Consider the following 13374-nt stretch of genomic DNA (forward strand, 5'->3'; position numbering starts at 1 on the left):
CGGACTTGAGAGGCAGAATGCTGTTGATGTTGAAATTCACTGCCGCCAAGTAGTCGTAAATGTGAAGTTGGCGTTCACTTTCCTGATGGCTTAATTGAGGAGCTACAAAATTAACTATGACCGCTATGATGATGTCTAATGTACCACTAATCAAGTGACATGTATCACTCATGATTTGTGTCATAAAACTACCCCTTAAAGCTGCCCTGCCAAACGTTTTTGTTTCCTTTAGAGAAATAAGCCAAACTTGTTTTCGCTCAGGCCACTACTCAAGAAGATGAGCATTGCTGATTAAGCCAATCAGCTCCTCGAACATCTTGCTCCATTTTTCATTGTTTAGTCTTTTATATATCGTGTACATCGGCGACAGTCAGAGCATGATGGTGCCTCGAAAATGACAATGGCAGTCCGTCCTCTTGTTTCACGTTTGTAATAATCTTCACCAACTATATTTGGCATGTCGGTGGCAGAAAATAATCATAAAGTCATTATTGTGTCAATAAAAACAATAATTGGGGGGAAAAAACATTATTGATTGCAGCAAACAAATGGACGTCTTGCTGAGTCCTAGCTGCCCAATAAGATGCCTGATGTCAAATACATGAACAAACACAGCAATAATAGAGTCTGCATTTTACCCCAAGAATCTTTTTCCCCCCACTGGCTGTCTGTCAAAATATGATAAAAATGTTGTAGAATCACATACAAGGGGCATAATATGAATTGTGTCAGTCGAAGCGACAGCTCTGTTGTGTTGCTGTAATACAGAATTCCTCTCAGCTACATACAATAGCTTTAAACGTATGGTTATTTATATATACAGTATATATATATGTTTATGCATAATCAATCAACAGGTAATTGCATTTGTGCGGCACGGTGCCCAAGTGGTCATCTAAGTGGTGTCTATTTGGCCATCAGTGCTTTGGCGTTTGAATCCAGGTTTTCTCTCTGGGTGCTCAGTTTTACGCCCACGTTCCAAAACCTGCGTGGTGCTTTGACTGACGCCGCCCAGTTGTCCTCAGGTCTTTTTGTCTCTTCTTGACATGTCCCCAATTGGCTGGAAACCAGCCCCGGTTGTACGTCTTGATTCAAGTCATCTGTTGCACCAGTGACGATAAGCAGTGATGCAGTAGAGGATCCACAGAAGTGACACGTACACTATGTCAAATGACGAACAGGGAGACATTCAAATACAAGGACAAAAATGGCATTAATCAAAGACATTACCGGACTCAACAGGGCATGCGTTCTATGCATACGAACCGTCTTTTTTCCCCCTGCTCTGACCTTAACACGCATTTTCGTGACGCCTCTCACTGCTGGGATACAGTATTTGATTTGCGGGGATTTTGGCCTCCTGTCTGATTTGTATCTCAACTGTGATGCGATGTATTCCATTGCAGCTCCGTCTCGCCATGCTGCTGCTATTTTGCCCGAAGGCAGCACTGAATCCCCGAACATGTGTGCCGCTACTGCTCTGTCAAACAAATTCTGTCTGCGCACTGCACCGAGCGCTCGCCAAGACCATCACCGGTATACATGTGAATTGGTTGAATAAAACACGGCCTTCCCCGCCCTACACTGATGCAGTTCTGCAACGTTTTTGGTCTGAAAGCTCCTTGCCCATACCTTTTGCTGCTTCTTGATCTGGCCTCGTTCATTCACATCTTTTCGGGCCGTCCACCCAGCAGATGTTATGTCAGATTTTTACCCATAACCAAATTCCTCAAGGAGAAGCAATGGTTTTGCTGCCGCTCAATCTCAATGGACCCGTTTGCACCAAATTCACCATATGGAGCAGATTGGCCAACAGCACTGAGATGTGCATCGAGCCACATATGCTCCTCTTATGTCCGCATCGTCAAGAGCAGCAGCGGATTATTTCTTTTGGCTTCAAAGTGGTGTTTTGTTTGACTTTTCTCTCCTATTATACGAAGTGGTCTCAAATCAGCCAAACGAATAACATGTAGTCAGCTGTTTTTTGTCTCTGTTCACATTCTGTTTGCTCTGAATCTCCTGTCGTATAGGCTTGTTTGTTTGGATCCCTACAACTAAGAATGGCCCGAGCCAATGTTTTTCGCAATCCGTTATTCATCAATTATTCCATCAATTAATTAAATAAGTGGATACAGTACAATTTCATTCTGGATTCAAGTGTATTGCAAAACTGACGACTGTTTATTAACCACTTACGTTTGTTTATTTGGCAGTGCTTAGTGATTTAAAAAAGCAATCAATAATGACACAATGTCACATGGGAGGCTTTTCGATGTACTCAGCGAGCTCCGTGGTTCAGTTACTGCTTCGCTTGTTGCTCTCAAAAGTCACAAACTTTTGATTCAGAGCAAAACTGTCAGTCAAGTAGCCACGTCATCTCGCCTCTCTCTTAATTCCACACATAACTACGTACATGTTGGGGCTGTGAAAATAGCCTCCGGTGGCTCGAATATGTCTCAGTGGGGCTTTTCCATGCTGCAACGAGACACTCCAAAGCGACCGCGCCATTGCGAAGCCCACACTGACTGTCACATGTTTTGCGCAAACGTAAATGTTGTCGTTAAAATAAATCCATGATTTTACTTTCCAGGGACTTGTAATTGACTTGTTAGGTTCAATTCTGCATAGAGGAATTGCGCCATCTCCAAGTGTGCATTCGGTACAGTCCAAAACAAGCTAAAAGTGGCATCTGCTGCTGTTTGTGGCTGACGCGCATGCCTCATTAAGCCAGGGAGACAAGAACCACAGCAGCTGTTATCATGCCATCATTGACAATCACTATTTTGTATTTGGCTCACAAATGTGATTCATCTCGTCACCTTCCCGAGGAGGGCCGTGCACAATGTAGTCTGCATTCCCCTCGAGTGCTGCAATGTGTGCACGTGTGAGCAGCAAGAGAGCGGCGTAATGAATAAAACATTGACGTGCACCCATGCATTTGGGGATGCACAAGCTTTGTAATGCTTGTAAGATGATTTGGCAAGTTCACATTGTAGCTAAGCTTGGATGATGTTACAAGCCCTAGGCCTGGCCATTGCGGTGATCGTTTCCGGAACAGTATGAACCGCCACGTGACATGCAGCAGCAGATTCCTGCATTCAATCCCCAAACGCCACACAATTGCTCAAGGGTGTCGATGATCTCAATGTCCAAATCATGAGTAGACACAGTCTTCACAAGTTGACGGTGAAAAATGTTGGGTCAACACCCTTGATAGATTGTGTAATATATATATATATATATATAATATAATAGTGTGTCTATTATTAAAATAAGCGGAAAATCAAATCTATGCTCCATTCAATTCCTGTCTTCATTTGCCTGTGCTTTTGGGGATGGTAGCTTTGCAGTACGAGGCCGGCGCTATAATGCTGCTGTGATGTCCTTCTTTTGTTGTAGATGATCATGGACATTTGAAAATATACCTGCCCAAGAAGCTGCTTGAGTGTCTACCCAAATGCACCTCCCTGCCCAAGGAGAGACACCGCTGGAACACCAATGAGGTGGGTAAAAGAGGCCAATCCACGTCCTGTTTCGCTGCATTTAATATTTGGAAATGACACAAACATGTCTGTGCTCTGTTTTTTTTTTTTTTTACGATTGCTGCTGTGTGTGCTATCCATAAGTTTGAATAATATCTTACAGACCAAATACTAGGATCATCTCAAAACACGACAATACAGTAAAACGGCACATTGCTTGAGTTATAATGTGATGACACAGTGTTGGGTTTTTGATGAATTTGATATCAACGTTGTCATATGCAAAATGGAAGTTGAAGCAGAATTGACTGAATAAGAACATGAATGGAAAAATAAGTGCTCGGGCTCCTGATGTCCCTATTTTTAAGCGAGACCTGAAATTAATTCTGTACGGCGTAATTTGTAACATATACGTTTATGTTTTCCTCCGAAGTGACAACTGAAAAGCAGTAGGTTTCGTCAATGATGATCAATACTTTGTAATTTTATGCATCACATCAAGAGTCCATCCCTCCTATGTTTGCTCCTCGCTTCTCAGACCAGTTCTGAAAAAAATGCGAGCTTTGTGTTTCTAATTGGCTGATGCTGTTCCTTGTTTGCCCTCTCTGACCTGTATTGTGCTGCAGTCTAAATTAATTAACACGGCTTTGAAATTGATCGCAAAGTGTAATTGTAAGCCCGTGACAGGGCTAAATGCTGTTGGCTACAGTTGTTAGCATGTCTGCTCATGTATTAAAAGGCACGTTTGTTTTCAACAAAGCCAAGCCACTGTGGCATAATCTTCCATGGAGCTGATAAGGATGTCGAAAAAGTGAGGCGAAAATAACATCCCACCAGTGGTGTCTTATGCGAGTGAATAGGCGCTCGTTTTGTGCCCAGTGAAAATTTTGCACAAAGTGCAGTCTAGCCGTGCACATGGCTGGGCTTTTCAGTCGGAAGAGAGCATTTGTACCGTTGTGCGCCGTTGTGGGATGGAACGCAGCCGACTCCCGTCCAATCGAAACGGCCCCGCCTCATTCCCTTCAAAATCAGGCCGGTCGAGGCGCACGCAGAGTTTGACCGTGCGGACGCACTGACTCTGGCCTGCATGACGTGCGTTTGCAGGTAAACTGCAAGTAAACCCACTACCCATGGGGGGGGGGCAGCTATTAAAATAGTTTTAAGATGATAATGAATAGAACTCATTCAAGGAATTCATTTCTACAATAATTCGGAGGGATTTTCCTTTTCTGTTGCCATATTTTTGAATGAAATGTCCACGGAGGTCCTAATCTGTCTGCCTGCGCCTCATTCAAATCGATCAAAATCGCCTTATACCACCTGCGCCATCACTTAGACCTGCTTTTTGCGAATCTAAAATTGAGTCTACTTTTTGTCACCAAATTCTCTGCTGCGGTTAAGCCGTGCAATGGAATACGTGTCATGATACATTACAATACATGACACAATACATGCCATGCAATGCTGTACTTTATATTTGCTCTGGTAATTGTGTATACTCCAATTCCAATACTGCATACGTTATTCCGTGAATGGCTGGCTTCACACCTGGTTGTGAGGTCTTATGCTAAAGCCGTCCCTGTGGATAGCGACAATCCATTGATGTTGAATCTGACGCATCCACGGGATATATAAAAGCAACAACATACCCAAAGAATGCTGTTGGACTTTATAGAGAAGCCTGCCCCAAAGGCACAAAGCGATGCTCGGCAGTCTTGCCTCCTGTTCGCTGAAACGTAAACCGTTTAATTTTGCTTCAGGAGTGTAGCATTGCCCAGCAGATATCATTTAGAAAAATCCAACAGGATGTCAAAAAGAAGATGACAAGCGGAAATAATTGGCCTGGCTGAGATTTTATATGGAAGCATCAATGTTGACCGTTGGCATATACCCATTTGTCAACTGGAATTCCAATCTCATCAAAATATCGTGTATAGACCAAAGTTGACTTGTCATGTGTTGGCGCATGTTTGCTTTTGTGTTTTTAATTTAATGCAGGCCATGATGCAAGAGCAATGTGCTGCAAACGGTAATACGCAGTTAAACTCGCTATGCTCTTGGGGAACAATCTCCAAAGTGTGAAGAGCTTCTCATGTGGGAAGGTCATAAGAATGAAGGGTAGGTTCATCAGCTCCAGACAAATCAAGAAAAGTCTTTTGATGCTGACTTAAGCTGAGGGCTAAATGAGTCCGTTTGCAGTTGTCTGCATGGTGAGAGAGGACAAGCAGAACATGGAGAAAATATGAGCAGGACTCTGTGAAGTTTCCCTTTTTTTTCTTTTTTAAAAAAAATTGGACTGCTCCAGATGATGCTCCTTTCACAGTTGGTGTTTCCTAACTGCTACTGCGCCAAGGCACCTACTTGAAAGTCTCCCAGTATACCACCAAACAAAAAATGTCACACAGAGCAAGTTGAAGAGCGTTCAATTGTTCTGACATGTCACTTGCATTGGTAAATGGACAAAGATGTATTATTCGTAATTTTCAGACCACTAAAGTGAAATTGGGTACTTGATAATCTCACACAGCAAACTGGTTGGGGATCACTCTTACTAAGCTGTGGAAGCTTGTTTGGATGGGAAACGAAAAGAGTTGTAGTTGCAGAGGCATGTTTTTCCCTGAGGGGCAGCTCGCTGAGGCCCACTTTGGAAATCCAGCTGTCATGGTCTCTTTCTGATTGGTGCTGCTGTTTTACCCCCGGCTAGCAAAGGACCATTTAACCGTTGGATGTTTGAAACAGGTTGTTAAGTAACATAAAATCATTTCATCTTTAGTTCCACTGTCACCCTCTCTTGCCTTAAGCCACCCTGGAGAGGGAATGTAAACGTTCACAGTGATTCTGATTGGTAACAAGCCACAGGTTAGACCACTCAAAGTTGTGAATGAACATGGTTGATTCATATGGCCGTCAAGAACATCTGGTTCGATTGAGGTCACACCTTCCTTTTTGGAAACGTCAGGGCCTAGGGGCAGTGATGCCCACTGTTGCAATGATCTGAACTGGCGTTCATATTGATTGGACTTTCCCTGCAATGTTATCCTAACATTTACACACATGTGAATTTGTGTGTAGTGGCACAGTGGACAACTGGTTGGCATGTCTGCCTCACACTACACAAGTTGAGAGTTCGATTCGCTGCCTTCTTGTGTGGAGTTTGTTCTCCTCATGCCTGCGTACTCCAGTGTCTTCCCACATTCCAAAAACATGCACCGCAGGTTAACTGAACACTCTATCTAAAGTGTCGCTGGGTGTGATTGTGAGTGTGAATGGTTGCTCGTCTCTGTGTGCCCTGCGATTGGCCCCCGCCTACTGCCCGATGACGGCTGGGATAAGCTCCAGCACCCCCTGCGACCCTAGTGAGGATAATGCAGTTCAGATGATGAATGGATTTGTGTGTCAGAATAAATTTCAAACATTTACTTGAAAATTAGATGATGCAAACCTTTTTTAATTGATATTTTCTTGGTTTACTTTGCTAAATATAGGTGAGGGATGAGCAGTTATACGATTGAATCTTGAAGTGTGTGTTACGCTGCCAGCTTCCTTCAAAGGATCAAACAATGTCTACTCAGAAGAATTACAAAAATGTATCATGACAGGAAAAACAAACATGAGCCATAGACATGCCAGTCAATGACGTTTCCCGCACCACGATGCTGCTCAGGTACGACAAAAGGTGGCAAATCCTCTTGGGGCTCTTGTGACACGTTGTCACTGTGACACCATGACCTCTGTTTTGCTCGACATTTCCGATCAGATGGGAGATCTTATGTGAGAAGGACATCTCACACGGGGATGGCTTTAGACTTATATCCCTTTCATGCTCAAACACCGTCTGCCTTTTGTTTGGTTAGGCTGCCGTGAAGGTTGCAGGACCTGAGATGTCCTGAGAATTACAATGTTCCCACCTGGTATATGCAAGACAGACATCCGATTCAAACAGTGCACGATTATAGAAACCAATTTGAACTTTTGTCTGGGAAGGACATGATGTAGAAATAAAACAGCTGATTAGATGTAACGTGATTATTCAGGGCTGATGTGGTCGGGGGACACTGATTCAATTCCCACTCAGTGACGTGTGAATGTGAGAGTTTGTCTGTGTGAGGGTGTCAGCTGCTTTTTGCCCAACGTCAGCTGGCATCGAGACAAGTGCTCTAGATTTTGAAGGTTTCAACCTTAAGGACTTTGAACATGATTGCTTGAGGAAAACAGAACCTTGGTAAAGTTGTGACAGCGATGCCATCTTCTCACTCACTCTGAAAAAGCAAAGGAGGGCCACATGAATTGAATTGAATACAACTTTATTGTCAAATATTCTGTACGTATGTGTAGCATACAGCACAGATGAAATTTTCTTCCCTCTCAACGTAAAACAAGTGTGTGACACCTTTCGGCCGGAATGAGCGCCACAACGGTCCAAGCGCTGCAAGCTGCCATTCAGCTTATTGGCGACTGCTCTGAACTGGTGCCGAACTGCAGCGAATCAGAGAGTGGCTGCTCTCACACCCGCTGGCTTGCTCCACTTTTTAATGCATACACGACGTTGTCATGACTGAGCAGCGGTGCCTGGAGCCGCTGCCAGCGCAAGCACAGCGCAGTGCCCACTGGACATACAAAGCGGCGCCAAGCAGAGCGGGCCACGGAGGACCAAGGAGGTGATATCAAAAGCCTCAACCAATAGAATTCAAGGGAAGGTTGAATAAACCCGAGACGATCACCTGTCGCAAAGATGCGCGACAGTGACGAGGACATTCAGCCCTTATCTTTGACGAACCTGCTCTTTGTCAGTGTTATCTGGGATGTGGCACTTATGATTTTTCATAACAATTCTTCCTTTTGAATGTAATTACAGACATGAGAGCAACACGTGTTTCAGTGTGTCCTGTTCACTACCATGGCGCATTGTGCGTGTGCACGCGAGGCGCTGGCCTGGCCAATAAAGGGTGGCTTATAAAGCATCAGCTTTTATGGACACAGACAAATGAGGTTTTTGTGGGGTGTATGGCAGAGCCAATACTTTGGCCCCTTTGCAATAACCTGACCTCATTAAAACATAGCAGAAATACTTTTTTTTGTGGCCAGGAATTAATGTGACATGTTTAGAGGGGTCATTTCACTCATTACACACGCACTGAAGCTGAGCCATCTGAGTTGTTTCATGGATGTATGTCCATGCTTCGACTGCGCTAATCAAACACCATAGCAAGCTTGATTCACAATGTTTATGTATTTATTTATTTATTTTATTTTTTTTGGGGGGGGGGGCAGCATCTTTAGTTGAGTTCTTGCTCCACATACACATTAATTCACATGATTCCCACCAACTGGTGATATTTGCTGAAATGTCAATGGAAGTTAGTTATTTTTTTTACTGGCATGTTTCATTTCTTTCTTAATTTTTGCAGAGGTAAATTGCAAGCTGTCTTTCAGGGATGAGTGCTAAAAAGCTCAGTAAATCATATTACTGGATTTGTATGGATCATCTGCTGGCAGACCTTTGTATGGTTTGTTTTTCATTCATATAATTTCTTAACTGTTGAGCCTTATTGCAAAATGTCGCTACAATCACAAAGCACAGTTTGTCAGGAACAGAGCACTTTGACATCTACTTTGATTTCTTTCTTTAGGGCAGTCACCCGGGATCATTTATGTTTTTGGGAGGAGTCAAGTCATCATGCAATCTGATTTCCCTGCAGAACCTCTCCAATGTAGTGGACGAAATACGTTTTGTGCAATGTCTTTGTGTCATCACATCGCGGCATTTAAAAGTTGAACGTTGGACAGAATTGGCCGTTTGGCTTCTCAGTAACTTGCTGTGGGCTTGAGTTTTCGGATCTGCGATGGTACTGCTAATTTGAATTTGTTGTTGTCGGGTGGTTGTGGGTGTGCTGGATGCTGTCCTGCATGCACCGCATGTAAGTGTGGGTGTGTTCATCGAGGCAGGGCTCTGCCGTATTAAAGGCATGCCGCGGAGATTGCGTGACCTCCAAGGTAGCAGATGCACATGTGAACCCGGCCTGTTTCCCGCCTTTACTCATGCTCACCCTGATTCTCTATTCCCTCACGTATCCACTGAGCTGTAAAGCTATTCAAGGACGGAGTCAATGTGAAGATATCCACCTTTTCCTGTGAATTGCCTGCGGAGGCGTTTTCAGCGTGCAGGCATTTAGTAAGAGATTTAGAGCTCATTTGATAAATTAAGGAAAAGAATGACATCCAAATTTATTTGAACGTACGAGGAAAGCATGTCTATCTTCACTACATGGAAACTCAAACAAAGCAGCCTCCATGTATTATGTTTAGGCAAACGCTTGTTTGATACAAATAACGGTTGTGTCACCTGTTTCGGGAGGACATTTTGAAGCCATACTTTTTTGAATAGCTTGTCCTCAGAATAGTCTTCGTTGGATTCTTGGTACATCGATATTTGACCACAGAGTTGTGGGCTGAGGTCACGCAGAAAGGATGAAAAGGAAAGTGAGTGGCTGGGAAAGTGTAGATAAAATTTCCAAAACAATTCCCCTCCTTCCCCCGCCAGCAGCCACTCGTCTGTGAATGTGGATTGCAACTCATTAGGCGTGGTAACTCTCTGCGAAAAACATACATGCAAATATGAAGAAAAATAACTGAGTGTGTTGTGCATGTCATTAATCCACAAGAACATTTGTCTCATAAGGATTCCTCAAATTCTATAATCATGCAAATTGGGCAAACATGGAAAGTCAAGTTCAGCCTGAACGACATCCACTTTGCACAAAATCATCACAGTCAACAAACAAAAAAACCCAAAACAAAACAAAAACAAACAAACCCTGAAGGAGATTGCAAACCAAATGAATGCCAGCTTAGCTCTTGTCACCTGCACCCCAGTGGAATACAAAAACTGTGGGAGAATGTCCTGTCGGAAGCCTCAGAAACTTGCAGCTCACGAAAAAGCCACTGCGAAGCAATATTACTCCATTTGGAATCATGCATGTTACTTCAGATTCAGAAAACTTTATTTATCCCCGTGGGGCAATTAGAGTTGTGCGAGGAGGCATTTTGATAAGCAGAAGGGCCATGTTGTTCAGCCTGTGCTCTTCTTACTCGGCCACTGTTATCAAGATTCTCAAGTTGACATCCCAACTGTAGCAACAACCGAATCGAAGAGAACGACAAAGGGACAAACCTGCTTTCATCCTAAAATGAGTATTTGATGAATGTGACAATGGTGTGAAAGTGCTGCTACATTGACATTTATACAAGTAGGCACATCTCTCTGTTTGACCACATTCAAATGTGAGAGACATCAGTTCCATTCCTATTTTTCTAAAGAGCATAAATGCTTGTTTGTCCTCTGTTGAGTCACCAAGTGGAGTAGCTGCATGGCCAGCCGCTCCATGTTCTTGATGGAGTGCATCCATCTGGATGAGCTCTATTTGGGTTGAACTCCTTGTGGAAATTGCTTTGCTGGATTGCGCCACAGCTGAGGTCATGCCCGCGAGACTTGACCTTTGGGCATTTTAAAAACGCTTCTCGCAGCTTGGCATTTGTTCGGATCCGCCAGGTCTTCCCTTTTGTCTTGCAGAAGAACATCCTGAATCTTCTCATTTCGGTTGAGAAAGTGAAAGCAAGGAGGGTAGCACCTTCCCTTATACCTCACAGATTTTCCAGGCTCATCGGAGACTCCTGGGAGCAAACCACCTCCAGGTGTCGGCTGAGAGTTGATGTCATATGATGCTTCTTCTGAGTCTGCATTGGTGAGGCTTCTCCTCACCAGTAAAGGCCTTTACGTGTTCCTTGGAGGCCATCGTGCTGACTTCCGTTACTGCTGTTTTCGGTCCATGGCAGTTTCTCTTGTCTGTCTCTCCCTTTCTGACTTGCTACGTGCTCATCTCTGATCTCTAAAGGTCCTTGAGAAGAAGAACCCAGCAGCAACGGCAGACGGAGATCCTCTGCGTAGCCCATCAAACTTTGTTTGACCTGATGGACAGCTCTGGGCATAGCAGGGCTTCTATCACCCTGCTGCTTTTGGCCTTCAAATGACTGCATTCTCATTGCCAAAGCCGGGACCTGCTTTGCAAGCAGTAGTACCATAAATTGCCTTTGATATACAGTGTTGACTGCTTACATGAAACCCAACTTCAGTATTTGATTTTGTTCCACCACGGTGAAGAGATTTGTGGAAGCCCAGTCAGTATCCAACGGATGGCCGCACTCTGAGAATGTACGTGGTTCACGTCACGTTTGTTGTTATGCTTGTAGCTTGCAGCGCTTTTACAACTGCTGCATCGTAATGAAAGATTTGTCTAACTCTACGGCAAACAACAAATACAATATGAGGGCTTTCTGCGAAGTGTCATCGATAGTAAAATGAACATTAGGGCCTTTGCAGAGGCAGCATTTGTGATAAAAGCTCTTGATTTTTTAACTCCAGAGAAAATGAATGTGTGTGCCTGCCGGTCATTTCCATCACTGCTTGGAATTTTGTTACATTTTAATTCATTTCATTTTTTGAGCTCAAATCTTCCAGTTTAGTCCGCCTCGGCTCCTGTTCTGTCAGGATTGCAGCATTTCTTTTGATAAAATGTCCTTGAGCCCTTTGGTCCCAGTCTATGAAGTCCTTTTTTTGCTGCAGATGTTGATACATCAATAAACTTGGCTCAGTTTGAAGAATAAAGATGACAAGGACATAATGATCCACCCCCATAGGCCCATGATCCAAGTTTTACTAAATCTTTCTCGCTCCCGCACAGTCGCAGAAGAAAGACGTTCTCTGTGGATTTTCTACTAACACGAGAAACAGGAATGACTCTTTGTGCTTTTCTGCTACTTTTCCCTGGTCATGTCTAAAACGTAGCATTGCTGCCGCAAATCTTGCCCACGTTTAGTGTACCCAATAAAAGTTGAGCTCAAAGACGTTTTCAGTGAAGAACAAATTACACTGAGCACACGGTGAAAGCAGGGTAGCGTGTTTATTGAATTACTCTCAGCGCCCCTGTTGATTATACTCTGCACGAGAGTGCATTTTCTGCCTTCCACTTTTGCCTCGCAGTTCCGAGGGTTTGAATCTCCTTCCTGTGTCACGTTTGCATTTTCTCCCCGTGCTTGCTTGCCTGGCCTTTCTCTGCGTACTCCGGCTTCCTCCCACATTCTGAAAACAGGCATTTTGTGCTCAGTGAATTCTCTGAACTGTCCATTGGTTTGAATGCGAGTGTGAATGGCTGTTTTTCCGAATGCGCCCTGCAACCAGTCCATGGTGTACCTTGTCTGTGGTCCAAAGTCAGCTGGGCTTCTGCTCATCTCTACTCCACTCGGGGTAGGCACTCAGAAAAATGAAAGAATTGATCATGACTTTGGCCTCTGTTCAGTCTTCCGTCAAGCTCGACGAGGAAATAAATTGGATGTATGCGCTCCGGACTGCGTGCAAACTCCAAAATTGGCGTTCTTTTGTGTGCATTGTGAAGGTAGCCTTCTGATTAGAAATGCAGACTTTGTTTTTGTGGAGATCCATAGTTGGTACAAGGGAGATTCTCGAAGGGTGAAACAGAAATCCAGTGTGTGTGTACGCGGTTTGGCGGCGATTTTTGGTGAAAGATGAGAATTTGCCTCGGGCTTCAGCCTAAGAGTTGGAGGCGCCAATGATCCTGTAATAACCTCTTCTCTCCACTCAGCCTGTCCTTTAGCAGAACTTTGAAGCACCAATGAAATGCCGCGCTGCCTTATGAAATCTCGCTTGATGAGGCAACATGGACTCACAGTGGCTTTTCTATTTTCCCACCGCGGGATATTTTTCAAAGTCATGTTTATACACTATAAGTAGAAAGGATAGAATGTGCTTTGATGGTATCAAACCGCAAAACTGCTTAGAAATCTCTTTTTGGCCAGCTGTATGATGGGCTGTGTTACT

At 43.9% G+C, this 13374-nt stretch overlaps 1 protein-coding gene across 8 annotated transcripts in view; it reads left to right on the forward strand.

Annotated features, from left to right (window-relative positions):
* camta1a (calmodulin binding transcription activator 1a) overlaps window positions 1-13374 on the forward strand; it is a 333445-nt gene that overhangs the window by 12653 nt on the left and 307418 nt on the right. For all 8 annotated transcript variants that reach the window (XM_052057929.1, XM_052057932.1, XM_052057924.1 and 5 more), the window contains one exon: window positions 3400-3503. In XM_052057929.1, coding sequence (XP_051913889.1) covers window positions 3400-3503 — 104 coding nt within the window. The remainder of the gene's footprint in view (window positions 1-3399; window positions 3504-13374) is intronic.

Source organism: Hippocampus zosterae, chromosome 2 (assembly GCF_025434085.1).
Source record: "Hippocampus zosterae strain Florida chromosome 2, ASM2543408v3, whole genome shotgun sequence".
NCBI classification, from domain to species: domain Eukaryota; kingdom Metazoa; phylum Chordata; class Actinopteri; order Syngnathiformes; family Syngnathidae; genus Hippocampus; species Hippocampus zosterae.